Source organism: Camelus bactrianus, chromosome 3, assembly GCF_048773025.1.
Source record: "Camelus bactrianus isolate YW-2024 breed Bactrian camel chromosome 3, ASM4877302v1, whole genome shotgun sequence".
NCBI lineage: Eukaryota > Metazoa > Chordata > Mammalia > Artiodactyla > Camelidae > Camelus > Camelus bactrianus.
Window position 1 is genome coordinate 77,447,654 of NC_133541.1, and position 27,732 is coordinate 77,475,385.

General features: G+C 37.4%; 1 protein-coding gene across 7 annotated transcripts in view; it reads right to left on the bottom strand.

Moving 5' to 3' along the window:
• Positions 1-5,380: 5,380 nt before the first annotated feature.
• TMEM232 (transmembrane protein 232) overlaps positions 5,381-27,732 on the bottom strand; it is a 197,443-nt gene continuing 175,091 nt past the window's right edge. For 4 of the 7 annotated variants that reach the window (XM_045507730.2, XM_074360447.1, XM_074360448.1 and 1 more), the window contains 2 exons: positions 10,592-10,685; positions 5,381-7,612 (listed from right to left, as the gene is read on the bottom strand). In XM_045507730.2, the coding sequence (XP_045363686.2) occupies positions 7,406-7,612; positions 10,592-10,685 (301 nt within the window). In that variant the 3' untranslated portion in view covers positions 5,381-7,405. Of the gene's footprint in view, positions 7,613-7,955; positions 8,113-10,591; positions 10,686-23,267; positions 23,436-27,732 lie in introns of all 7 variants that reach the window. The other 3 variants (XM_074360449.1, XR_012505572.1, XR_012505573.1) reach the window with 3 other exon arrangements.

A 27,732-nucleotide genomic window follows, 5' to 3' on the forward strand; every position in this document is an offset into this window, starting at 1 on the left:
CTTTAAATGCACAGAATTCCCACCCACTCATATTAAATAACTTATCCAGCCCAAAATATTGAAAGTGCTACTGTAGTAAAATGCTGCTATAGACCCTTGTGGTATAAACTTAGTGGGATGTGGTATAAACTTAGATGGGAAGAAGGAACTGTATTTACTAATTAAGCACTTTTAAGCAATATAAGAATTTATAGGTGACAGTTATTTTCTTTGGATTTTTCTAAATTGAAGTATAGTTGATTTACAATATTGTGTTAGTTTCAGGTATACAGCAAAGTGATTCAGTTTTTTATATGTGTGTGTGTGTGTATGTTTTAGATTATTTCCTATTGTAGCTTGTTACAAGATACTGAATATAGTTCCTTGTGCTATACAGTAGATCCATTTTGCTTATCTAGTTTATATATAGTAGTCTGTATCTGTTAATTCCATACTCCTAATTTACCCCTCCCCCTTCCCTTTCCACTTGATAGACATGTTTGTTTTCTATGTCCTTGAGTTTGCTTCTGTTTTATATATAAATTGGCATTTTTTTAGATTCCACATATCAGTGATATCATATAGTGTCTTTCTCTGACTTCACTAAGTATGATATTATCTAGGCCCATCCATGGTGCTGCAAATGACAATATTTCATCTTTTTTATGCTTGAGTAATATTCCATTGTATATATAATTGTATATCACTTCTTAAAGCCAGTCATCATTGATGGGCACTTGGGTTGTTTCCATGTAAATAGTGCTGCTACAAACACTGGGGAGCATGTGTCTTTTAGAATTAGAGTTTTTATCTTTTATGGATATATACCCAGCAGTGGGATCGCTGGATCATATGGTAGCTCTATTTTTAGTTTTTTAAGCAACCTCCATACTGTTTTCCATAGTGGATGCACCATTTTACATTCTCACCAACAGTGTGGGAGGGTATCCTTTTCTCCACACCTTTTCCAGCATTCATTATTTGTAGATTTTTTGATGATAACCTTTCTGACCAGTGTGAGGTGGTACCTCATTGTGGTTTTGATTTGCATTTCTCTAATAATTAGAAATGTTAAGCATCTTTTCATATGCCTACTGGCCATCTGTATGTCTTCTTTGGAGAAATGTCTATTTGGGTCTTCTGCCCATTTTTGATTGGGCTGTTTGTTTTTTGGATATTGAGTTACATGAGCTGTTTGTATATTTTGGATGTCAGCCCCTTGTCGGTTGCATCGTTAGCAAATATTTTCTCCCATTCCATAGGTTGTCTTTTTGTTGATGGTTTCCTTCACTGTGCAAAAGCTTTTAAGTTTGATTATGTTCCATTTGTTTATTTTTGCTTTTATTTCTTTTACCTTGGGAGACTGATCTAAGAATATATTGCTATGGTTTCTGTCAGAGAATGTTTTGCTTATGTTCCCTGCTAGGAGTTTGTCATGTCTTATATTTAGGACTTCAAACCATTTTATTTTTGTATATGGTGTGAGGGAGTGTTCTAATTTCATTCATTTACCTGCAGCTGTCCAGCTTTCCCAACACTATTTGCCAAAGAGACTGTCTTTTCTCCATTATGTATGGTTCTTTTTTTCCCATTTTTCTTTCTGTCTGTTGTTCTGATTAGGTGATTTCCATTACTCTTTCTTCCAGATCACTTATTCGTTCTTCTGTGTCATTTAGTGTGCTGTTCATTGCTTCTAGACAGGTTTTTAATCTCAGCAATTGAGTTTTCTAAATTTGATTGGTTCCTTTTTATAGTTGCTAGTACCTTGTTACAGTGAACTGCATTTCTATTGATAATCTTAATTCCTTTAGCATTTTTATTACCTCCTTTTTGAACTCGGAATCTAGTAGACTGGTGAGGTCTGCTTCATTATTTGTTCTTTCAGGGGATTTCTTGTTCTTTTCAATAGTAGTTTCTCTGCTTTTTCATTTTTCTTCAGTTTCTCTTTATTAATGTAGGAGAAAAATTTATCTACTGTGGTCTTGAAGGAGTGTTTTTTGTGAAGTGTCCCTGTGTAGACGGTGTGAGTCTAGTATTTCTGGTGCGAAGGTTGGCTTTGGTATGGGTGCCAGCCTTGTCTTTCCTCGGAGTGTGCCAGCCGTTACCCACTGGTTGGGCATGTGATTGGTGCTGCAGTGTCCAGAGCCAACACCGGAAGTGGGCGGAGCCTCCTCTGCTCTGTGGCTGTCACTGTCCTGTCAGGGGTGGTGTCTGCTCCCCAGTTGTTGAAGTAAAAGCCCTGAGGATCAGGTTCAGTCAGGCTCCATTGCCCTTGAGAGCTTGCCCTACCCCAAAGGAGGTGACCACTGATGCAAGTGAGGCCTGTGTGGTCATAGTGAACCTCTGTGCCACCTGTGCAGGTGTCTGCAGTTCTGCACAAAAGCAGCCCAAGGCTGTGTCCCTCTCTCCGCTGAGTTCATCCCAGTCCCAGTGCTAGGGTCTAGTGAGGAGCAGGCTGGGCTGGGGTGCTGTGCCTGCAGAAATCGCAGCGGCTGTGCTACTGTCTGGGACCTGGGCTTCCTCTGTGGCAGATCTCTCCCAGGATTTGTCCACCCCAGATCTGGCTCCACGCTGAAGTGTGAAGTGGTCAGAGCTGGAGTGTTCCTGCTGGGAAATGAACAGCTGCATAGTCCTGCCTGAGGCCTGTCCACCCAAGACTCAGTACCCAGCTGCTCTGTTTCTGTGGTGCTACTTGGTGCATACATCGACAGTTTCTGCCATGGCCGCCCTCTCCCCCCGCTATGTGTGCACTGACAGTGGGCTCTGCACTCTCCCCCACCCACCCACAACCCAGGCTCTCCAGTCTGTCTCCACACAGCTAGATTGAGTCTTCTCCCTGGGACTGTCTGCCTGAGATTCAGCACTCAGCCACTGTGTGCCCTTGTGGCACTACTGTGTGCACGCTCCAATGTCGGTTGGTTAGATCAGGCACCCCTGTGTGTGTGCTGACTCTGCAGTTTGGCCAGGATCACACCCCAGGCACCTCAGTCTGTCTCTGCACAGCTAGACTGATTCTCTGCCCTGATCTTGTGCCAGGCTGCGGTGTAGAGCAAGAGGGGCTGGGTGTTTGCCCCTCTGAATCGGGGAGTACGGTGAGGCATCGGTCTCTCCCGGCCTTGATTGTTAGCAACCAGCACACATGCACTCCTTGAGACTAGAGTCTAGACTTCTCTATCCCCTCCATCTGTCCCAGCAGATTCCCCAGGGGGCAAGGGTGCTCCCCAGCGCAGGGGTCTGCCCATGTGACCTTCTCTCCCTTACACATCCCTCCCAGTGGTGCCAGTCTTGCCTGATCCCTTTTTGTTTTATTTTTTTCTGTCCTACTGAGTTACGTAGAGGTCGTTCTTACAGCTTTGGTTGTCAGGAGATCTTCTGTCAGTCTCCAGCTGGTGTTCTTGAGAACTGGCCCACACGTAGAGGTGTCTTTGATGTGTTTGTGGCAGTGGGGTGAGCTCTGTGTTCTCCTACTCTGCCACTGTCATCCTTGTCCTCTTTGGATTTTTTGATTTGATAAACTTTTTTAAAATTAGAAAAATCACTTAAAATGAACTAGCAGACAGTTAAAATCTTATGTCCCAGAGGATTTTTTCCAGTAAGAACAGAAGTATCAACTACTTGAATTGTAATTGCTGACCATTGCTACAGAGTTTCTAAAATTGTCCTGAGTTACTTTTTAAATTGTCTATTACCTCTGCATACCCCTTTCCCCAAAATGCCTACTTACTAATGTCAAAATAAGGATATTTGTTTTGGGTATTTTCTTAAACTGTTTTTTCATCATGCCCCAGAACACTTTGTGATCTTTTGACTTTACTTTTTAAAATTACACTAAACGAAGTGCTTATTTTTATGTTTCTGTTACTTAGAATTTACTATTTTTCTTTTCTCTTTCCTCCCCTAATATATGGCTTTTAATTTCTAATACCCTAGTGAAACTAGCTAAAATTCTTATAAATATTTCATTCGCAATAAGGTAAAAGGGCTGTGAGTTAGTTTGTGTGATAAAGAATTTGCTTTGGTGGTTGCTAGGGGAAATCCTTTCGAGAATTTATAATAAATGGATACAGGAAGACCTAGATTTGTTCTTTTAAAATAAAAGTAAGCAAAGAGCACAGAGTAGCATAGAAACGAGGTTTAGATAGGAAGAAATTCGGACCTGAGATAGGCTAACACTTCCAAATAGTAGACTCAGTTAAAGATGAGTTAAGAGCTGCAAGAGCTGGAAAGGATAAATAGACGTGGAGTACCTCTCTCACTTTCCTTCTTCTCTTTCACTTAAAGTGGGATGACTAAGAAAATAAATGACTAAGGCTGAACAACATGAGAGGAGATGAAAAGAATCCACCTGGTGCCCAACCCAACCTGAGACTCATAGAACCCTTTGTGAATGTTGGGGTGAAATACTGAGAGTAAATTACAAAGGGTACCAGTTGAGTTTGTGTTAAATTGAGTACTTATTGAAAGAATTAAGGGTTAATTACAAAGATAAACTGTAGTAAAAGTGTCTTTCTAAGCCACTGACATTAAGTGTAAAAGGGAATGCATGCAGAAAAAGCAGAAAGGAGGGCCTAAAATGCAGAAGAGAAGAAGTGAGGGATAACTTTTATTGCTAGGTCTAGTATGTCTTAGGCATTGAGCTGCACACCTTTCCAGTTATTTAACGAGTGGGCTTCAGCTCCAAACTCACCCCTCGGCTCTCTGCCCTGTGAGCTGGGGACAGGCGCACTCCAGGGAGACTTCCAGGATGGTCAAGGAGGAGCTTGACTCTTCCTGTTGTCTTGCTCCTCCTGGTAGCCTGGTTTCAGCAACAGTTTGTTCCAGTGTCCTTTTTGCCCTGTGCTTCCACTTTATTGTGCCGCATCAGAGGTATCAGCAGGAGCTGGGCAGTGCCGCCCCTCAGAGGTCTGAGTCCCACTGCGGGGTGCCTCCTCCTCGCTTCCAGGTTCTGGCAATCCAACCCCCTCTCTCTGATCCTCTGGCCCTAGAGGTGGTAGCAGTTTCCTGTTTCTTTGTTATTTCTGTGTTCCCTTTTCATTTTCTTAGTTCTCTAACACCTTTAAAAACAAGTTCTTATACTAAATTCTCTGTTAAAATGACGTATTTCTGTTTTTCTGATTAGCTTCCGATAGCACTCTACATACATTGTAAATTACATATTTATTTTTTATAAACGAGTAACTGAAGCTCAGATAGATTCAGTAACATGCTAGCTGTTTCACAGTTGGCAGGAGGCACAGCCAGAATATGAACCCAGAGCTACAAGCCCCAGTCTGTGCTGATGCTCCAGGACATAGGAGGAAAACCATGATAGAAGTGTGCTGACAAATTTTAAGAATTTTAAAGGATAACTTAAGAATAAAAAAATTTAGAGAACAGTTTGAGAATAAATGTATCTATCTAGTTGATTAGTCAGAATCCTTATACCTTTATTCATACGCATATTCTTAAATTTACATATTCTTCATGTATTTATTCAAGGGTATATGTATATTCTTTTTTGGCTCCTTTCCAAATCTCCACTACTATGACACGTAAAGTATTATTTTTTTAAAAAGGTATTAATCCATAAGGAGAACAGATAATAGCACACTGGAAATACTAAGAAAATTGTGGAAGTTAGAAATTAGGTGAACAAGTGGGAACAGGAAAAAAAAAAGCAGAACAGGAAAAAAATTTTAAAAGCTAAGTCTGCAGTGGGGAAGCCTTAAGACAGACCATTCCTTGCCTCATGATACCAGAATAGTTCTGAAATTGGAAGAATGTGAGTTTCTAAAGAGTGGTTCTGAAACAGTAGGATTTGTTAAAATTCTTACAAGTAGCAATGAGATCTCCAGAGTTCCTTCCCCACCACTATACAGCCCAGTGGTTCCATCTCTCTACAACCCAGAAGAAAGATGATGACTTTAAAAGGCAGTCAGGGTTTGGTAAGGCTGAGAATAGCACGGATGGAAGGGTGGTGGAAAATTGAGACCGCAGTGGGTAGAAGTGAGGGACTTCTGGGGGGACAGTAAATAGTTGATGGAGGAAGATTTTGGATGGAATCAGGTTGAGAGAAAAGGGATTAGCTGGCATTCTAGGGGAGACATTTCTTTTCACAAGTGAGGAAAGCAAAGATACATGAAGGTATTTGGCAAGCTACACTGGGAAATACTATTTCTGGGAACTTAACATATTCTTTGTATGAGGAGACAAGGATGAGTCAAAAGGTTTGGGAGGGCTGGCATAAAGTTGAATCAGCTCTATGGGGAATCAAAAGAGAAACACCCTTCTCTCCTCCCACTTTTCTACCATACGTTATTGTAATCTTAAAGAATGGTACTGTAAATTCACATAAGCTAGGTCAAAAACATGTGACCCAGGTGTCAAATTTAACCCAAAACTATGTGACTTTTAAAAAAACCAGTTGCTAACATTTTGAAATTTAGCAACTTTAAAAAAAAAAAAAAGATTGAGGTCTTTTTGAAAGACTGATGACCCTATAATACTGGACATACATTGCAGAGAGGAGCTGAGTGATGCCAGTTTCTTAGGTGGAGTAAGTACTGTATAGCCCCGTCACTAACTTATGTTACCTTTCAGACCTGGTAGTCGTTTGAGTTTGACATCCTGAATGAGTACCTGTCTCTTGAGTGTCACCAAGTCACCTGTGCAAAATTGAGGTGTGGTTATCGTTTTTAGAAAGAGTGTAAGGCATCGTAAGAACCCCACCCCAATACTGTAACCCATGCGTTGAGAGTGTCAGAAGAAGTGCCTTTTAAAAAGTGACTCCTGCCTGGATGAACCCCTCCAGTAAGTGCTAGTTATACCTGCCAGGACCAGGCAAATCCATTCTCATAAACTCAACTGGCAAAGTAAAATCACTGTCACCCAGAAGGCTTCTTTGGTATCTGTTAAAGATTAACTCATTCTGAGATGACTGGCTTGTTCAGATTCATTTATATACAGAATTAATCAAATTCAACCTTCTGACACATGGTTTGATTTGGCACAGATTGGCTACGAAATACAAATCGAAGCAGGTGCTTTACTTACTTCATTTGTATACTAGCTATTATAGGAGTAGCCATTGATGCTCATTCCACTTTCAAGAAATAATTCTTATTTGTGACTCATTAATAATTTGCAATTAATTTCCATCTAACTGTCCAATGACTGTCAATGCTCTGAGAATCATTAAGTATGTGTATGATCACAAGTTAAGAGTCAATTAGGAAAAGCTCTAGCCATGTTATTGGAAAATGTTTAACTAGTAAAATACTTCACTCAAATGTTAAGTGCTGTTAATTTAGGACTGAGATCCGACTATTAAAGAAACTGCACCAGGATAAACTCCTCTGTAAGAAATGGCTTCCAGTTAATTAAGAATTTTTTCCTAACCTGAAGCTATCTTGGTCTCTTCCGTGCAGTGAATTTCTGGCATATAGATTCAGTTTTGAGGAGTCATTTTCTTTTCTAATGAAACTACTTCAGTCCTAGGAGGAAGCTCATAGGGTTTGGTTTGCTTATGCAGTTTCTCCTCTCTTCTCTTCATGATTTCTCTGAAGTGGGCTTTCTCCTGTAACTCTTTACGTTTACGTTCTTCCGCCTCACATATTGCATCTTCATTCTGTCGGATCTTTAGCTCTTCCTGCCACTGTTACAGAGAGAAAGCGTCATTTACATATGGTTTTCCCTGAAAAAACTATCAGTTTAGCTCTTCAAAATGCAGATCCTTATATCCAATTATTCTTTTAGTTTTTCGCACAGATATGCCTCAGGAATTTATCTACCGTACTGGAAAAGTATATAAGCCATCTATTAGAAAGGGTACAAGACCCACAAATAACAGAATTCCTTCTTAGAATTTTTAATAATAATAAACCAACAATCCAAAACAAGAGATTAAATATCAAACAAAAACATAATAAAATCATCTTCACTTTAAAATTTCCAGTTAAACTTTAAAGACATAAGAAATACAAGTTACCTGCACTTACCTTGAGAACATTTCTACACACAATTACTCATATAAGTTTCACTTCTCAGAAGCCATTCTGACATGAAAACTCCAGAAAATTGAGGCAAAACATCAAGAACATTCCAGCATAGGCTGAAATTCATGCCTTCGCTTAGTCTTCAAGTTTTGATACTCACCTGTGACATACAATTTTTTCTAATATAATAAACTAAATAATAATGTCAATTGTTTGACAAAATTACTAATCTTATGTTATAGCATTAAAGCAGTAGTTGGTGTAATAATAACAGTATCTATAAACAAAGACACTAACCTTCCTTTTGTAAGCAATCTCCGTGTACCTCATGATATTGATCTTCACATTGTCAAAAGTCAACAGAGTATTAATTCTTAAGAACTCTCAGTGAAGTAGAATTCTTTGGTTTCCTCAACACCAAGCATTAGAGCAGTAATGGGGCATCAGACTGTGAATGACCAGGAGGCAGTTCTTCCTCGTCTCCTCCTTTGTTAGAACTTGGCGTGGCTGGGATCCACCATAATGTTATGATCCCTCTTTTTCTTAGCCCCAGAAGAATGTAAGCTTTTCTTTCTCATTTTTGTCTCTATTGACTATGACAGATTCAATTTGGATAGAGCATTGTCTTGAACTTACTTTTATTTCCAATTATTATCATCAACTGTGGCAGCTAGGAGGATGCAGACATGCTTACAGTTGATGGGAAACAGAAGCACCATACTGCTCTGTTCAGCCCATTCACTCAGGGACCCGTCATCATGTGATGGAATACCAGCAGTGTAGGAGGTACCTTAATATCTGCTGAACAGTGAGGTATCTGCCCTATTCCTCCCATATCATGGCCATGATAAAATTCAACTGACTTAGCAGGACAGTTCAAACTGTAGCTGTGTGTATTTGTTTTTTGTTAATTCTACAGGTTCCACCTTCCCACCTCCATTCAGGTTAGGGATTATAAACTAAGAAATTGAGCAACTATGGAGAATTGACAGGAAAAGTGTTTTTGAAATCCAGAGATTTAGTTCTGTGTTGACACTCAGTCATTTACTAACTTTAAAATCTTGGACAAGTAACTAAATTGTAAACCTACATTCTTCTTACTGGTAAATGTTTTACAGCATTGTTGTGAGATTAAATTAACCAGTGTAAGAGCATTTTGTAAAGTGTGAGATGTAAGTAAAAAGCACTATAGCTACCTCAAAGGAAATGGTATATACATTAATACTTCTTAAAATTTGACATTCAGAGAAACTTCCATAAACCTTCCCAAATCAGTACTACCAAACTGCTAACTATTTGATCACGTGATTTGGATCCTATACATTCTCAAACATATTTTCAGAAAGGATTCCTTTACCTGTCTCTAGCTACACTACAAGCAGATTGATGACAGTGTTACTTAGATACTGCTTGGACCCTTGGAAAGAGGAAAAGATGATGGTTTTTAGGAGCCATTTCCTGACCTCCTCTCTATCATTCAAAATTAAGGTCCTCTGCCTCTTTAGGCGGATGTGTTTACAAAGTGATTAAAGTCTTTCTAATCTTTCAAGGGTAAAAGGGTAAAAAGTGGAGTGGCAAGTCAAAAGATTGTTGTTCTGTTATTAAAACTATGCTCTGTGTGTGTGTGTATGTGTATACACATTGGTCACCTGCTATATTCTGTAATCTATTCTAGATAGTTTAGTTGAAGTGAATAGTAAAATAGATGCTGCAGTTATGAACCATTTAGAAGTTTTGATAATGCCCTGTACATATGATATACTGGTTTAGCAAACTTTATTAATGAATAAAGTAACAATACTATAGCTCTCATTTGGGATTCCAGGGTATCATTCAATCTCCAAACCCCAATTCTTGTGGCTATTACTGTATTGGCTTAAATATTAACTGTGTGATAAATAACTGTTTAATGGGGTCAATAAATAAAATAATAACTTATCTTTCTCAAACTATCACTAATTAAAAGGAATGTGAAAAAATAATCATGGGAATATAAACACAATTGACAAATAGTACTGAACTGTTGATAACAGTAATTTAAACACATTCTATGTGCTACTGAATCCATATTGCATTCAAATTAAAAACAGAAAGTAAGTACTTTCTCTCCTACTCCAGCTCTGCCCCTAAAAAGAAGTGGTCATAAAATGACTTGGCAAGAAACCACTGAGTAAACATAGCTCAACAGATTAACTTATGTTAAGTAAATGGCCTTGTATTGCCACTGCTTGTTTAACTCATACCAAGAACAAAATGATTAAAGTCTTACTAATATTTCAAGGGTAAAGAATGGTCACTGAAAATTGAGCCAAAAGATTTTTGTTCAGTTATTAAAACTACACTACAGAAGAAATCAGTGTTCAATATCAGATTCTTGTCATAAGAAATCAGTACTAATTCGGGGAACAGGATAAGGCTTATAGTTTACAAATGACAGAAAGCCACATTTTCTGTAACCCAGCGGAGGCAGTGAGGGGTACAGATAGTACAGTGAGGCATAGTCAAGTTTAGCAATGCCCAGGCAGGGCTCTGCTTCTGAGTTCCCATGTGTTCTTGTTTTGTTCTCAGAACTACACTTTCTGATTCAAAATGCCTTTAAAGAACAAAGCTTTTGCTGCTCGTTTAAGAAAGTCACTTACGTGATGATCAATGATTCTTGCCAACTCTTTATCCGCCCTGGTGAAAAAATCTGGATATTGGAACAAGGGGAGTTCTGGCACAGAAGAATGTTCCCTTCAAAAGAGAACAAGAATGGATCCAATATTAGGTATAGATATTCTTTCTTCCTGGAATATAAAGATTTGCAAATCATCATCATTAAGCATTTTGATTCTATATTGTTGATAAATAAGGTCACATTGAATATAAATACATTGACAAGTATGGGGGCCTAGAACTTTGACATATCTTTTGAAGGACACAATCCAATGCACGACAGATGACAAAGCAGGAACAAAAACTGAGATTAAGAAAACAAATGACTCACTTGGGGAAAAGCACATAGACTGAGAAGGATGGAACCTAGAATATAGTTGAGGGAAGAGTAGGCAACTCATTTATTAACTCATTCATTCATTTGCTCATTTATTGCAAGATGAATGTTATTATAAGGACTGAGAGGGAAAAAAATGTTTTTTAACTTAGATACTGCAGTCCAGAAGTTCAAAGTTCACATAGGAGGGAGACATGTAAACAAACACCTACAGTACACTGGAAAAACTGCTGTAAAATAGTAAGATAGGGTTCTATGGAGTACAAAGGTGGGAGCTGGCATCATTTAACTTAGTCTGAGTGAGTAAGAGAAAATTTCCTGAATGGTTGTCCCAACTGGATGATTGTGGATTGAAGAAAAGGCACACTTAGGACATGTTCAGTTTCTTCAATATAGCAAAGATAAATGTACAGAGATATTTATAAATAGGTGCCCCCCCAAACCCAAAAAACAAAGAAATACCATTATTTATACATAGCTATGGTTTTTCAAGTCTTCAAGCTCTTCTGAGGACATGAAGTATGGAGTGAGCATCCCTTTAGGAGGTACTTCCCGGGAGCACGTGGATGCCCACATTCTTTAATCCTGTATCTCTGACCTAATCAGCTCATCAGGCAGTGGTTGCCAGGGGGACGGGGGGTGGGAAAATACTGCTCTTGTCTCAGGAAGACTACAGTAATCTTTGGAATTACCCAATGAGGGAAATATACTATATTTAAACAAACCACAAAACTGTGTCCTTATTTAGCAATTGAATGACTTGACCCTTTATCCCACTTTTTTTCTTTTGAGAGAGAGAAATTGAACACCCACAGACTTATTGGCTGGCATTTTCTCTAGCATACTTTATTTTCATTTGGGGGGTTCAGGATGGATATATGATCCTCAGAGATGTCAGGGATATATGACCTTTCACTGATTCCAAACTTAACTTGTTCCAAATAATTGTATATTTTTTTTTTTTTCCTTTTGGAAGTTTAAAGCTTCATTATTTAGCTACTGGAATACTCTTTAACCAACTTCCTTCCTCAAAGACTTTCTGAGCTCCACTGCAATTTCTTCTTTTTATTTCACCTTTATTGAGATACAACTGGCATATAAAACTGTATAAGTTTAAGGTGTACAACATAATAATTTAATATAGGTATATGTTACAAAATGATGACCACAGTAAGTCTAATTAATACCTTCATCACTTCACGTAACTACCAATTCTGTGTGTGTGTGTGTGTGTGTGTGTGTGTCTGATGAAAACATTGAAGATCTACTCTCTTGACAATGTTCAAGTATTTAATACAGTATTGTTGACTATAGTCACCATGCTATACATTAGATCCTCAGAACTTTACTGGAAGTTTGTACCCTTTGACCAACATGTCCCCCTTTCCTTTGCCTCAACCCCTGGCAACCACAAACCTACTCTGATTCTGAGTCCTGCTTTTTAAGATTCCATATATAAATGAAGTGATAGAATATTTGTCTTTCTCTGTCTGACTTAACTGACCAAGCATAATATTCTTTAGCTTTATCCACGTTGCTGCAAATAGCAATATTTCATTCCTTTTTATGGTTGAGTACTATTCTCTTGCATGTATGTCACATTTCTTTATCCATTCATTTGTTGATGGACACTTAGTTTGTTTCCATATCTTGGCTATTGTAAATGATACTGCAATAAACAAGAGGATGCAGTTATATTTTTGAGATACTTAATTTCATTTCCTTTGGTTTTATTCCCAGAAGTAGAATTGTTGGACCATATAGTAGTTCTGCTTTGAATTTTTGCAGAACCTCCATACTATTTTCCACAGTGGCTTCACCTATTTACATTTCCACCAACAGTGCACAAAGGTTCCCTTTTCTCCACATCCTTGCAAACACCGTCATTTGTTATCCTTTTGATAATAGCCATTATGACAGGTGTGAGGTAACATCTCATTGTGGTTTTGATTTGTATTTCCCTGATGATTAGTGATACTGAGCACTTTTTTTTGTACCTGTTGGCCATTTGTATGTCTTCTTTGGGAAATGTCTATTCAGGTCCTTTGCCCATTTTATATTTTAAATATTTGGATTTTTACTATTTATTGTTTACATATTTTAATATTAACTTCTTGTCACATAAATGGTTTGAGAATATTTTTTCCCATTCCATAGGTGGCCTTTTCCTGTTTGGACTGTTTCTTTTACTGTGCAGAAGCGTTTTAGTTTGTACTCACAAGTTGCTGATTTTTGCTTTTGTTGCCTGTGCTTTTGGTTTCAACTCCAAAAAAAATCACTGCTAAGACCAACGTCAAGATGCTTTTTTCCCTATGTTTTCCTCCAGAAGTTTTATAGTTTCAGTTCTTATATTTAAGTCTTTAATCCATTTCAAGTTAACTTTTGTGAGCGGTGTAAGACAGGGGTCAGATTTCAGTTTTCCCAGCACCAATTATTGAAGACATTATGCTTTCCCCAGTGAGTATTCTTGGCCCCCTTGTCAAATATTAGTTAACCATATATGCTTGAATTTATTTGTGGTCTCTTGATTCTGTTCCATTTTTCTATATGTCTGTTTTATGCCAGTACCATTCTGTTTTGATTACTTTCATTACTATAGCTTTGTTATATAGTTTGAAATTGGGAAGTGTAATGACTCCAGCTTTGTTCTCAGGATTGCTTTGACTAATTGAGGTCTTCTGTGATTTCATACAAACTTGGATTTCTATTTCTGTGAAATATGTCATTGAAATATTAATAGGGCTTACACTGAATCTTTAAATCACTTTAGGTAGTAGGGACATTTTACCAATATTAAAATCTTCTGATCCATGAGCAAAGATTATCTTTACATCTCTTCCTGTCTTCTTCAACTTCTTTCAATTCCTTACAGTTAACCAGTGTACAGAACCTTCACCTCCTTAAATTTATTCCTAAGAATTTTATTGTTTTTGATGATATTGTAAATGGGATTGTTTTCTTTAAGTTAGATCATTGTCAGTGCCTAGAAATGCAACTGATTTCTGAGTGTTGATTTTTTATCCTGCAACTTTACTCAATTCATGTATTAGTTTTAATAGCTGGTGGAGTATTTTGGATTTCCTATATGTAAAATCATGTCATTTTCAAAACAGTGACAATTTAAGTACTTCCTTTCTGACTGGAAAACATTAATTTCTTTCTATTGCCTAACTGCTCTCACTAGAACTTCCAGTACTATGTTGAGTACAAGCAGCAAAAAGGGGCAACTTTGCCTTATTTCTAATCTTAGAGGAGAAGCTTTCAAACTTTCACCATTGAGTATAATGTTAGCTTTGTTATGTTGAAATATGTTCCTTCTATACCTATTTCGTTGAGAATTCTTACCATGAAAATATAAAAAATTGAATTTTGTCAAATACTTTTTCTGCATCTACTGAGATGATCACATGGTTTTAATCTTTCATCCTATTAATGTGGTATATCGCATTTATTGATTTATGTATATTGAAACATCCTTGTATCCAAGGGATGAATTCCACTTGATCAAGGTATATGATCCTTTTACTTGCTAGGTTTTTAAAATTTTTATTTCTTAACTTTTAAATTAAAAATTTATTGAAGTATAGGTGATATATAATATTGTATTAGTAACAGGTGTATAATATAGTGATTCACAATTTTTAAAGGTCATACTCCATTTATACTTATTATAAAATATTGGCTACATGTCCTCTTCTGTATAATATATCCTTGTAGCTTATTTTATATATAATAGTTTGTACCTTGTAATTCCCTCCCCCACCTCTACCTTACCCTTTCTCCTTCCCTCTCCCTGCTGATAAATAGTAGTTTGTTCTGTACATCTGTGAGTCCATTTCTGTTTTGTTATATTCACTAGTTTGTTGCATTTTTTTAGATCCCACATGTAAGTGATATCATAAAGTATATGACTTTCTCTGTGATTTATTTTGCTTAGTATAATATCCATCAGGTCCATCCATGCTGCAAATGGCAAATTTTCATTCTTTTTTATAGCTGAATAGTATTCCATAGTACATATATACTACATCTTTTTTATCCATCCATGTGTTGATGAACATTTAGGTGGCTTCTGTATCTTGGCAATTGTAAATAATGCTGCAAAAGCATTGGGATGCATGTATATTTTTGAATTTGTGTTTTGGGGTTTTTTTGTGTGTGTTTTTTTGTTTTTGGATACACCTAGGAGTGGAATTGCTGGGTCATATAGTTGTATTTTTAGTTTTTTGAGAAACCTCCATATTGTTTTCCACAGTTAACAGTATCAACTGACATTCCACATTGTAGCAGGGCTCCCATTCTCCACATGCCTGCCAACATTTGTTATTTGTGTTCTTTCTGATGATAGCCATTCCAACAGGTGTGAGATCATATGTCATTGTGGTTTTGATTTGCATTTTCCAGATGATTAGGGCTGTTGAGCATCTTTTCTTGTGACTGTTGACCATCTGAATGTCCTTTTTGGAAAAATGTCTGTTCAGAGCTTCTCAATTTTTAATTGAATTTTTTTTTTTGATGTTGAGTTGTATGAGCTATTTTATATATATTGCAGGTTAAACCCTTATCAGTCATACCATTTGCAAATATTTTCTCCCATTCAGTAGGTTGTCTTTTGATGAGCAAAATTTTTAAGTTTAAATAGGTCCCATTTATTAATTTTGCTTTTATTTCCTTTGCTTTAGGAGAAAGATACAAAAAGAAGTTACTGTAATTTATGTCAAAGACAGTTCTGCTTATGTTTTGCTCTAGGAAATTTATGGTTCCCAGTCTTACATTTAGGTCTTTAATCCACTTTGAGTTATTTTTGTATATGGCATTAGAGAGTGTTCTAACTTCATTCTTTTATATGAAGCTGTCTAGTTCTCCCAGCACCAATTATTGAAGAGACTGTCTTTTCTCCATTGTGTATACATGCCTCCTTTGTCATAGAATAATTACCATAAGTTTGTGGACATTTCTGTCCTATTTCATTGATCTATGTGTCTGGTTTTATGCCAGCACTGTACTGTTTTGATAACTGTCAGGGAACCTGAGTCCTCCAGCTCTGTTCTCCTTTCTCAAGACTGTTTTGGCTCTTCGGGTTCTTCTGTGTTTCCATACACATTTTAAAATTATTTGTTCTAGTTCTGTCAAAAATGCCAATAGTATTTTGAGAGGGATTACACTGAATCTGTGTATTGCCTTGGGCAGTATGGCCATTTAAAAAATATTAATTCTTCCAATCCAAAAACATGGTTTATCTGTCCATCTGTTTGTGTTGACTTCAGTTTCTTTCATCAGTGTTTTGTAGTTTTCTGAGTACAGTTTTTTTCCCTCCTCAGGTGGGTTTATTCCTCAGTATTTAATTCTTTTTGATGTGATGATAAATGGAATTACTTCCTTAATTTCTCTTTCTGATACTTTGCTGTTAGTGTATAGACATGCAACAGACTTCTTTATGTTACTTTTGTGTTTTGTAACTTCACTGAATTCATTAATAAGCCCTAGTCATTTTCTGGTGGCATCTTTAGGATTCTCTATGTATAGTATCATGTCATCTGCAAACAGTGACAATTTTACTCCTTTCCTTCCAATTTAGATTCCTTTTATTTCTTTTTCTTCTCTGATTGCTATGACTAGGACTTCTAATACTGTGTTGAATAAAAGTGGCAAGAGTGGGCATCCTTATCTTGTTCTTGATCTTAGAGGAAGTACTTTCAGCTTTTCACCAGTGAATATGATGTTAGCTGTGGTCTTAATTTTGTCCATTCAGCTACTCTGTGTGTTTTGTTTGGAGCATTTAGTCCATTTACATTTAAGGTAATTATTGAGATGTATACTCTTATTACATTCAATACTGTGTTAAATAGAAGTGGCAAGAGTGGGCATCCCTGTCTTGTTCTTGATCTTAGAGGAAATACTTTCAGCTTTTCATGATTGAGTATGATGTTAGCTGTGGCTTTTAATATATTGAGGTATTTTTCCTCTATGCCCACTTTCTGGAGAGTTTTCAATATAAATGGATGCTGAATTTTATCAAAAGCTTTTTCTACATCTATTGAGATGAACATATGGGTTTTATTCTTAAATTTGTTAATGTGGTATATCACATTGATTTGCAGATACTGCAAAATTCTTGCATCCCTGGGACAAATCCCACTTGATCATGTTGTCTGAGCCTTTTAATGTATTGTTGGATTCAATTTGCTAATATTTTGTTGAGGATTTTTGTATCTCTATTCATCAGTGATATTGGCCTGTAATTTTCTTTTTTGTGTGTGATATCGTTATCTGGTTTTGGTATCAGGGTGAGGGTGGCCTCATAGAATGAATTCAGAAGTGTTTCCTCCTCTGCAATTTTTTTTTGGAATAGTTTGAGAAAGATAGGGTGAAACTCTTCTCTAAATGTTAGGTAGAATTCTGTGAAGCCGTCTGGTCCTGGACTTTTATTTGTTTGGAGTTTTTAAATTACCAATTCAATTTCATTACTGGTAATTAGTCTGCTCATATTTTCTGTTTCTTCCTGGTTCAATCTTGGGAGATTATGCCTTTCTAAGAATTTGTCCATTTCTTCTAGGTTGTCCATTTTATCAACACATACTTGTTCATAATAATCTCTTATGATTGTATTTTGTGATGTCAGTTATAGCTTCTTTTTCATTTCTGATTTTATTAATTTGGGCCCTCTCCCTTTTTTTTCATAACAAGTCTGGCTAAACATTTATGAATTTTGCCTATCTTTTCAAAGAACCAGTTTTTGCTTCATTAGTCTTCTCTATTATTTTCTTAGTCTCTGTTTCATTTATTTTTGCTCCAGTCTTTATGGTTTCTTCCTGAGGTATGCTTGGATGCATAATTTCCTACCTTTACTGTATGTTTCCATTTACCAATGAGCTTTTTCTTTTCATAATTTTCATGGTTCTAGCTGTCGTCCTTTCTTTTTTGTTCAAAAGTGTTTCTTTAACAATTGTTATAAAGCTGGTTTAGTGGTGCTGAACCCTTTTAACTTTTGCTTGTTAGAAAACCTTTTAATCTCTCCATCAGATTTGAATGAGAACCTTGCTGGGGAGAGTATTCTTGGTTGTAGTTTTTTTTTTCCCCTTTTATTACTTTAAATATATCATGCCAGTCTGTTCTGGCCTATTGAGCTTCTGCTAAAAATTCATCTGATAGCCTTATGGGAGTTCCCTGTATGTTATTTGTTACTTTTACCTTGCTGCTTTTAATATTCTCTCTTTACCTTTATTTTTTGCCATTTTAATTACAGTGTTTCTTGATGTGTTCCTCTTTGGATTAATTGTGTATTGGACTCTCTGTGCTTGCTGGAATTGGATCACCGTTTCCTTTCCCTGGTTAGGGAACTTTTCATTCTTCATCTCTGGTCATTCTTTATATTGTCTAACTCTTTGTTAAAAACTTCTAACTTCTTGCTCTGTGCATCCATCCTTCTCCCGAGTTCTTTGATCATCTTTACTATCACTACCCTGAAATCTTTCTTGAGTAGACTGCCTACCTCCAGTTCACTTAGTTCTTCTTCTGGGGTTTTATCTTGTTCCTTTATCTTTATCTTGAACATATTCCTCTGTCACCTCACTTTGGCTCAGTTGCTGTTTGTATTTTTAAGTATCTGGTAGGTTAGTTATATTTCCTGACCATAGAGAACTGGCCTTCTGCAGAAGATGTCCTGTGCATCCCAGCAGCACACACTCCTCTTTTACCTGACCTAGATGCTCTAGGGGTTCTCTCTATGAGGGCTACATGGGTCCTTCTGTTGTGGTGGGCTGATATGTGGGCAGTCTGGTAGGGTTGGTTGGTTCCTGGTCCAGTTGGTTGCCAGGCACAGCCTTGTGCAGAGGCTGCCAACCACTGGTTCATAGGGCTGGGTCACAAGACAGCTGGCTGTAAAACACCAGAGGGCAAGTGCTGGCTCACTGGTGAAGTGGGTGAAGTCAGGGTCCAGGAGACTCAGGGCTATTGCCTGCCCACGGTGGGTGAAGCCATGTCCTGGGGTTAGTACTGGACTACTGGTAGGTAGAGCTGGACCCTGGAATCTGGTTGAAGAGCCCAGAGATCTCAGAGCTGGTGTCAAATTGCTGTTGGGGGTGCTGCAGTTGGATGTGGAGTCTGGCACTGGTGCCTACAGGCTGTTGAGTAGGGCCAGGTGTTGGTGCTGATGAGCTAGATGGAGGATTCCACAATGGTGTCCACCAGCACCAATGTCCATATGGTAGAAGGAGCTCCTAAGAATGGCTGCTGCCAGTATGTCTGTCCTCAGGGTGAACTGCAGTTGCCTCCTCCTTCTCCAGAAGATTCTCCAAACCAGAAGGTAGATCTGCCCCAGGCTCCCATCAAACTACTGTTTTTGCGCTGGGTCCTGGAGTTTGTGTGATTTTGTGTGTGCCCTTTAAGAGTGAAGTCTTCATTTCCTCCAGTCCATTTGGACTCCTGAAATTAAGCCCCCTGACCTTCAAAGCCAAATGATCTGGGGGGCTCGTCTCCCAGGTGTAGGACCCACCTGCTGGGTAGCCCAACTTGGGGCTCAGAACTCACTCCTACGGGAGAACCTCTGCAAAGTAATTATTCTCTGGTTTGTGGATCACCCACACAGGGATATGGGACTTGACTATACTGCAAGTTCCCTCTTCCTATCCATCTTATTGTGATTTCTTCTTTATGTTTTCAGCTGTAGAAGATCTTTTCTGGTAGGTTCCAGTCTTTTTCATCAATGGTGGTTCTGCAAATATGATTTTGGCATGCTCACGAGGGGAAGTGAGCTCAGGGTCTTCCTACTCTGCCATCTTGGCCCAGTTCCTTTCACTCTGATGTTGAATTTGGTTTGCTAATATTTTGTTGAGAATTTTTGCATCTGTACTCATCAGGGTAAGTAGCCTGTACTTCTCTCTTCTTGTAGCATCCTTATGAGTTTGGTATCAGGGTAATGCTGGTGTCATAAAATGAGTTTGAGAATATTCTCTCCTTTTCAGTCTTTTAGAAGGGTTTAAGAAGGAATGGAATTAATTCTTAAAGTTTTGCTAGAATTTGCACCAATTTACATTCCCACTAACAGTGTACAAAAGGGTAAATTTTCTCCACATTCTTGGTAACATTTGTTATTTGTGTTGTTTTTGTTGATGGCCATTCTGGCAGGTGTGAGATGATGTCTCATTGTGATTTTGATTTGCATTTCCCTAATATTAGTGATGTTAAGCAACTTTTCATGTTCCTGTTGGCCATCTGCATCTCGTCTTTTGGAAAAATGTCTCTTCAATTCTTCTGCCCATATTTTCAATGGGTTGGTTGGTTGCTTGCTTGCTTTTTAATTGAAGTACAGTCGATTAAAAGTGTGAAAAAAAAATTTGTGTAGAATTAACCAGTGAAGTCATTTAGTCTTGGGATTTTCTTTGCTGGGAGTTTTTGATTTTTTGATTACTAATCCGTCACATTGCTTGTTATTCATCTGTTTAGATTTTATGTTTCTTCATGATTCATTCTTGGTAGGTTTAATGATTCTAGGGAATGTATCCATTTCTTCTAGTTTATCCAATTTGTTGGCATAATTGTTCATAGTAGCCTTTTATGATTCTTTGTATTTCTGTGCTATCTATCATAATGGCTTTTCTTATTTTATTTGAGTATTCTCTTTTTCTCCCCCCTTGGGAAATCTAGATAAAGATTTGTCAATTTTATCTCTTTCAAAAAGTAGCTCTTAGTTTCATTGATCTTTCCTAGTGTTTTCCCATCTCTGTTTCATCTATTTCTACTCTGATCTTTGTTATTTCCTTGCTTCTGCTAAATCTAGCCTTTTTGTTGTTTTTTTCTAGCTTGAACTATAAAGTTAGGTTGTTTGAGTTTTTTTTCTTAATATAGATGCTAATGACTATAACCTTTTGGAGATGCTTTTGCTGAATCATATAAATTTTGGTATGCTGTGTTTCCATTTTAATTTGTTTCAAGGCATTTAAAAACTTTTCATTTGATTTTTTTCATTTTTCATTCAGAAGAATGTTGTTTAATTTGTGAATTTCCAGTTTTTCTCTTGTTATTGATTTCTAGTTTTAATACACTGTTTTTAGAAAAGTACTTGGTAGGATTCCAATTCTCCTAAATTTGCTGAGACCTTTTTGTGGCCTAATATATGATCTATCCTGGAGAATGTTCCATGTGTACTTGAGAAAAACGTGTATTCTGTTTTTGTTGGTTGGAATGTTTATATAAAGTCCATTTGGTATAGAGTGTAATAAGTTCAGTGTTTCTTTTTATGTTCCAGAATGTTCTATCCATTGTTGAAAGTGAGATATTGAAGTTTCCTATTATTATTGTATGGTCAGTTTTTCCCTTCAGATCTGTTAGCATTTGCTTAATATATTTTGGCGTTCCAATGTTGGGTGCATGTATATTTACAATAGTTATATCCTTTTGATAAACTGACCCCTTTGTCATTATATAATGACCTTCTATGTCTCTTGTTACAGTTTTTGACTTAAAGTCTGTTTTTTTAAAAGTAAGTATAGCTATCCTTGTTTTCTTTTTTATTTCATTCCATGGAATATCTTTTTCTATTACTTTGAGTTTTTATATATCCTTAGAACTGAAGTGAGTCTCTTCTAAGCAGCATATGGTTAAGTCTTTTGTTGTTGTTGTTTAATCCACTCAACTACTCCATATTTTTTGATAGGAGAATTTAGTACATTTACTTTTAAAGCAACTATTTTGGGGTAGGTATGTTCTAATTCCGCCTTTTATTGTTCTTGGCTGCTTAGTAGTTCCTTTGCTCTTTTCCTCCCCTCTTGCTATCTTTCTTTGTGAATCAAGGCTTTTCTGTATTGGTATGCTTTGATTCACTTCTCTTGCTTTGTGGTTACCATGAGACTTGTATAAAACATCTTATTAATATAGTAGTCAATTTTAAGCTGATGACAACCTAACTTTGATTGCATATAAAGTTATATCTTAAATAGAACTATTAATACTTCTGTAGCATTTTTCCCAATTTCATTTTAATCCAGTATTCTTAAGAAACATGAATCATTCTGGAAACTAAAAGTTTCATATCCTTAGGGACACATTTAACCATAACTTTCACACTCAGAACCCCACCTGGGCAGATTTAATCTGTCATACATTTTTAAAGCAGGAGGTTAAAAAAATAAATAATTTTCTGGGCACACGAATGGAAAATTTTTATCTCAATTATGTTAATAATGAGATAAATAATGTTAATTTTCCATTTTGGAAGGGTGATTGGCTCAAGCAGCAAATCATAACTGAGTGTGCTTGGAACATTATTTTAATTTTCTTTTACCATAATTAGCTTGCCCAAATCATACAGCCTCAAGATCATAGCTTCCTGTAAGGAACAAGATTTAAAAGCACAGATATTTATTAAAAAGTTGTCCAAAGGGTTTAAAAAATAAAAAAAAAACTTACACCAAATAAATCTCCTTGGCTTATTTTAAGAAAGAATTGTTCTCAACTTGATTATTACCATTACCATTACTTGATCCCACATTAAAAATATCAATCTATTTAACTGCTATTGTTTTCTAGTTCCTGAATGTTAACACATTCTATGAATACAGTCTGCTCAGTGAGAGTTAAAAAATTGTTCTGCTCTCATCCTTCCAACATCTTCAGCCTGGGCAGTGATCCCATTTCTTCCTGGCATGAAGAACTGCCAGTCAAGAAGGCTCCAGGGTCCTTGGGCTTCTGCCATTCCCAGTGATCCCGTCTGTTTCAGACATCAGTTTCTACTGTTTCAGTCTCATTTTTCCTTGTCAGCCAGACTATTGATTTAGTGATTCCCATATACAGTGGCATGCTGGAAAGTTTCAGGTGTTGCTTTCACATTGACTAGAGCTTACCGAACAACTAAGGAACTCAAAGTCAAGGCTTTTTGAATTTTAACTTCTTTTCAATCACTGAATTAAAATTTCATGGCATGTTCACGGAAACATTTCTTCATTTGCAGATACAAATTTTTGCAGTCCTGAGCCAAGGATGGTCCTCTGCTACCCTAGCATTGTAGATACATCTTCTACTTTATCTACAATCTCCTAAATCAATTCAGTCATTAGAGTCTAGAGTCTTTTCATTAATCTCATTTTAGACACTTATGGTTATCACAACAGGATTGTGATGTGATTGAAAGATGCCAAAAGACATAGTAAAAGGAAATTAAGTTCAAGGGCAGTTTGTAGAAACTTACGGATATGGTTTCACAAAGCAGGAGGAAATATAACATGCACCCAAGGCAGAGGTATAGTTCTAAGAAGACCTCTAAAACAAAACTGGAAGGGTAAATATGAGTTAGTGTACTTAGTGAGAATAGTTTCCTATAACTTAACTGAGCACTTGTATCAAGGAGCCCATTTAGGGACACAGGATGGATGGAGAACAAGTGATAACTTCTGTTTTGAGCATGTTGGATATAGGTATCTTCTTCATACACCAGCTGGAGCCTGTTAGGCCTGCTGTATCACTGTCATCCTGGGAATCCTCCTGGTTACTCTTCTCTGTTGGGAACAGAGATTTGAATTTGAAAATGTCTTTATTCTACCCTTACATTTAATAAATTGAGGCAGAGGTATATTCATATGTCATTTATTATCTGGACCATACTCGAGTTGAAGAACAGCATAGATTGAGATAAATTTTATATGAAACCTTATTACCTATTTTCCCAATGTTATAAACCAGATATATTTAAATACCAATGGACGTTTATGAGTCTAGAGTAGATCTTGTCCTGCAGTGCATTAAGGAATTACTCCACTGCCTTCTTGTGTCTGATGCTGGGTTTTGTGGCATCTGATGCCATCCTGATACTGAGGTACTTGTGTAGCCTGTTTTTCCTCTCAGGAGCTGAATTATTTAAGGTATGTATTGCTAATTTTCTTAATAGACAAATGCTGAAGTCAGAATTAACAAAACAAATGCTTATTTCTTTCTCACATAAAGTCGGATACAGTTCATCAGTCCATCTGGTGACCCAGGAATTCAGGCTCTTTCCATCTTGTAATGCCACCATCTCAACATGTGGCTTTCAAGTTAACTTTGACAGAGGAAGAAAGACTTGGGAGGAAAGACACGAGTTTTTGATTGCTTTGGCTCAGAAGTGTCATATCACTTCTGCTCATGATACTTGGCAAAAAAATACATAATTCTAACCCCAGGGTTTCTAAACTTTGACCATATTGACATTTGGACTAGATACTACTATGCTGTGGCGTGTTGTCCTGTATATTGTAGGATATTCAGCAACATGCCTGGCTTTTGCCCACTAGATGGCAGTATCACCCCCGACTTAAACAGCCAAAAGTTATTAATATTGCCGAGAGGCAAAATCATTCCTGCTTAAGAACCACTAATCTAACTGCAAGGGTGTCCTGAGAAAAACAAAGAAATACATTAAATATTTTATGATTGCTAATGGTTCTCTGTTACAGGAAGTTTGAAGTTTCTGTTTTCCTTAGTTCTTCGATTTTCACAATGAATTATGTGGTAGACAGATTTCCAGGATGGCTCCCAATAGTCCCCACCTCCTAGTACTCATGCCTTGTGTATTTCTATCTTCTTAAGTATGGGCTGGCCCATGACTTTCTTCTGACCAACAGAATATGACAAAGGTAATGGGATATCATCATTTCCGTGATTAGGTGTGACTTCTGTCTTGTTAGCAAACACTCTCTCTTGCCTACTTGGCATTTATGCTTTGGTAAACCAAGTTGCCATGCTGGAGAAGTCTACAAGGCAAGTGACTAAGGATGGTCTATGTCCAAAAGCCAGCAAGTTTTTGAAATTCTAGTCTAATAACCCACAAGGTTAAATCCTGCCTAATTTGTGAGTAATCTTGGAAGTGGACTCTTCCCCCAGTTTGCCTTCAGATGAGCCACTAGTCTTGGCCAACACCTTGATTGCAGCCTTGCGAGCAACTCTAAAGCAATGAGCCCAGGTAAGTTATGTCTGGAATCCTGACTCCATGAAACTGTGAGATGATAAATACATTTTTTTTGTTGTTGCTACATTTCATTTATTACATAGCAATGGATAACTAATACAAACTGCCTTTGGTAGGTCTTTTTAAATTTACTTTTCAGCACTGTTTGGGCCCCTTAAACGTATAAATGTGTCTTTAGTTCTTCAAATTAAAAAAAAAAAAATCACTGATAAATAATTCCCCTTTGTCTTCTTTGTTTGCTCCTCCACTCCCAGGATTCCCTTTATTCAAATGCTAGGCCTCCAGAACTGTGCCTCTAATTTTCTTACCTTCTTGTTCCCATTTTATTCCTCTTTGTCTTTCCTCCTTCAACTTTATCTTCCAAACCTTCTGTTGAATTTTTAGCTTCCACTATTATCTTTTTAATTTCTGCAAACTTTTTCTCTTTCATATGATTCCTTTTTTATAGCTTCCCTTTTTCATGGATGGAAAATTTTTCATTTATTTCTCAGGATATAATTGTTATAGTTTTTTTTTTAACTTTTCTTCTATCCTTCTGCACTGTTTCAGTTTTCTCTGAGTGACTTTTACATTTTATTTTGGTCCCTGTCTAGTGGGGTCTTTTTTCAAATATTTGGTGTATCTTATATCTCTATTCATATTTTAACAGCTTTACTGAGGTACAGTTAGCAATAAAAGCTGCATCTGTTTTGGCATACACATACACCCATGGAACCACGATTATATTCAAGAAAATTAACATAACCCATCATTCTCCAAATTTCCCTCATACCCTCTTTCTCAATTTTTCATGTTTAATAGCAAACACAGTAAAAAGGCAAAGGGAAGCTAGGGGTAGGTTGCTGGGGGCTTGTTGGTTACTGGCCCTCATCATGGAGTATTGGGTAGTGCTTGTAATAGTTACATGTTACTACAGATTACCCCTAAATTGGCAGCTTAAAACAACAAAATTCATTATCTCGCAGTTTTTCTGGGTCAGGAATTTGGGCCTGGCCTTTGGCTCAGGGTCTCTCGAAAGGCTGAAATCAAGGGGTTGGCAGAGGCTGCAGACATTTCACTGGGGGAGGATCTACTTTCAAGCTCATTCATGTGAGTCACAAGTCTCAGTCCTTGCTGGCTGTAGTTTCTTGCCACTCAAGCCTCGCGTTGGGACAACATGGCGGCTGACTTCCCTCAGAGCTAGTGAGAGAGAGTCTCCAGGACAGAAGCCACTGTCTCTTTGTAATCTAATCTTAGAAGTGGCATCCCCTCACTTCAGCCATATTCTATTCATTAAAAGTGAATCACAAAGTCCAGCCCACACTCAAAAAGAAGGGAGTACACAGGGCCTGAATATCTAGAAGCAGGGATCATTGGAGGACTTCTTAGGGGCTACCTCGCACAATTATGGAGATATTTCCTTGGGGAACCCCCAAACATCAGTATCTATAGGTCTTTCCTTACATTCCAGACAGAGACATTGGACAGTCTCCTACTGGGGTGTGTCACTCTGGCTTCCAGGGAGAGGAGGAAAAGGGGGAAAGTGGAAGCAAAGGAGATGGAAAATAGGGGCTCTGAATTTGCACTGCATGAAGACATTACCTTCATTCAGTACAACATCCCTGCAGTCTTTGAAAGCTTTTAGGCAGTGAAATAGTATAATCAGAATTTTGTTTCAAAAGTATTACTCTGACAGTTGTGCAGATTGAACAAGAAATACTTAATGATGTGGGACCATTTCAAGAGTTATTGAAACAGAATAGTGACAGAGAATATGAAAGATTGGAAGAGTTATCTTACCAGAGGAGCAATTGATTGTCATGGCAACTATACAGATTTGGGAGTGGGCTAATGGGGAAGTATAAGATACCATGTCTTTTCTGCTTCTGAACTGTTGCTGGTTAGAGGACAGAATGGCATAGGACTTCAGGCTGGAGGCTAAACTACTGAGAATGCCTAAATATTAATATCCCACTACTGTTTTATTCCAGAAGTTCTCAACTATGATTTGTTGACATGCTAGCATGATTCCATAATCGTGAGGTATATTACAAATTGTTGTTAATAATAGCTAAGGACCAAACTCTGGAAATTATTCATACTTTTAAAATATTCTGGTGCTAGGTTTGCAGTATCCCTACAATAACACTCTTGTCCATTATAATACATTCTTGATTGGGATTTGATCAGTGGAGCATGCTGAAAAGTAGAACATAACCCAGAATCTGCAGGTATTATGAAGCAATCTTTAGTAATATAGGAGTCATTGGAACTGGATTTCAAAATGGAATTAGGGACCCACCAGTACTCTTCCAACAGAAATGGATGAAATGCTCACATGAAAGCAAACAGTCCTCATTCTGTAATGATTTGTTCCCAAGATTTTTGCCAACCATCAACACAAGTCCTGGTTCCTGTAGCACTTAGAAGGCCACTTTTCCCTTCCCCATATCGGGTCTCCCAAACATATAGTTAGTTTCTAGAGGTCATAAAAAGTACTTTTAAAATGATGGGCAGACATTATATTGTATCCTACAAAGATTACTTACTACAAGTGAAATTCTGCTGCGAGAGGAGGAGAATCTTGCCGATTTAGGAAGGGCCCTGTTTTCCAAACAGCCTGAGAATAGTAGCACTGTTTACAGATCTGAGATCCAGGAAGAATGGATAGAAAAATAATCTTTTCACATTCCAGTATAGCCACGTTAGATAAAAGCCTGCCAGACACTGGGAACCACACTAGGCATTATGGTTATCAGTGTGCTACCAAGCTGTGGATCTTAGGGCTTCCACTGTTGTGCACATGTACAGAGAGGGACACAAGGGCAATCTGTAAATCCTGTCTGTTGGCAATCACCAGTCCTACATGGAGC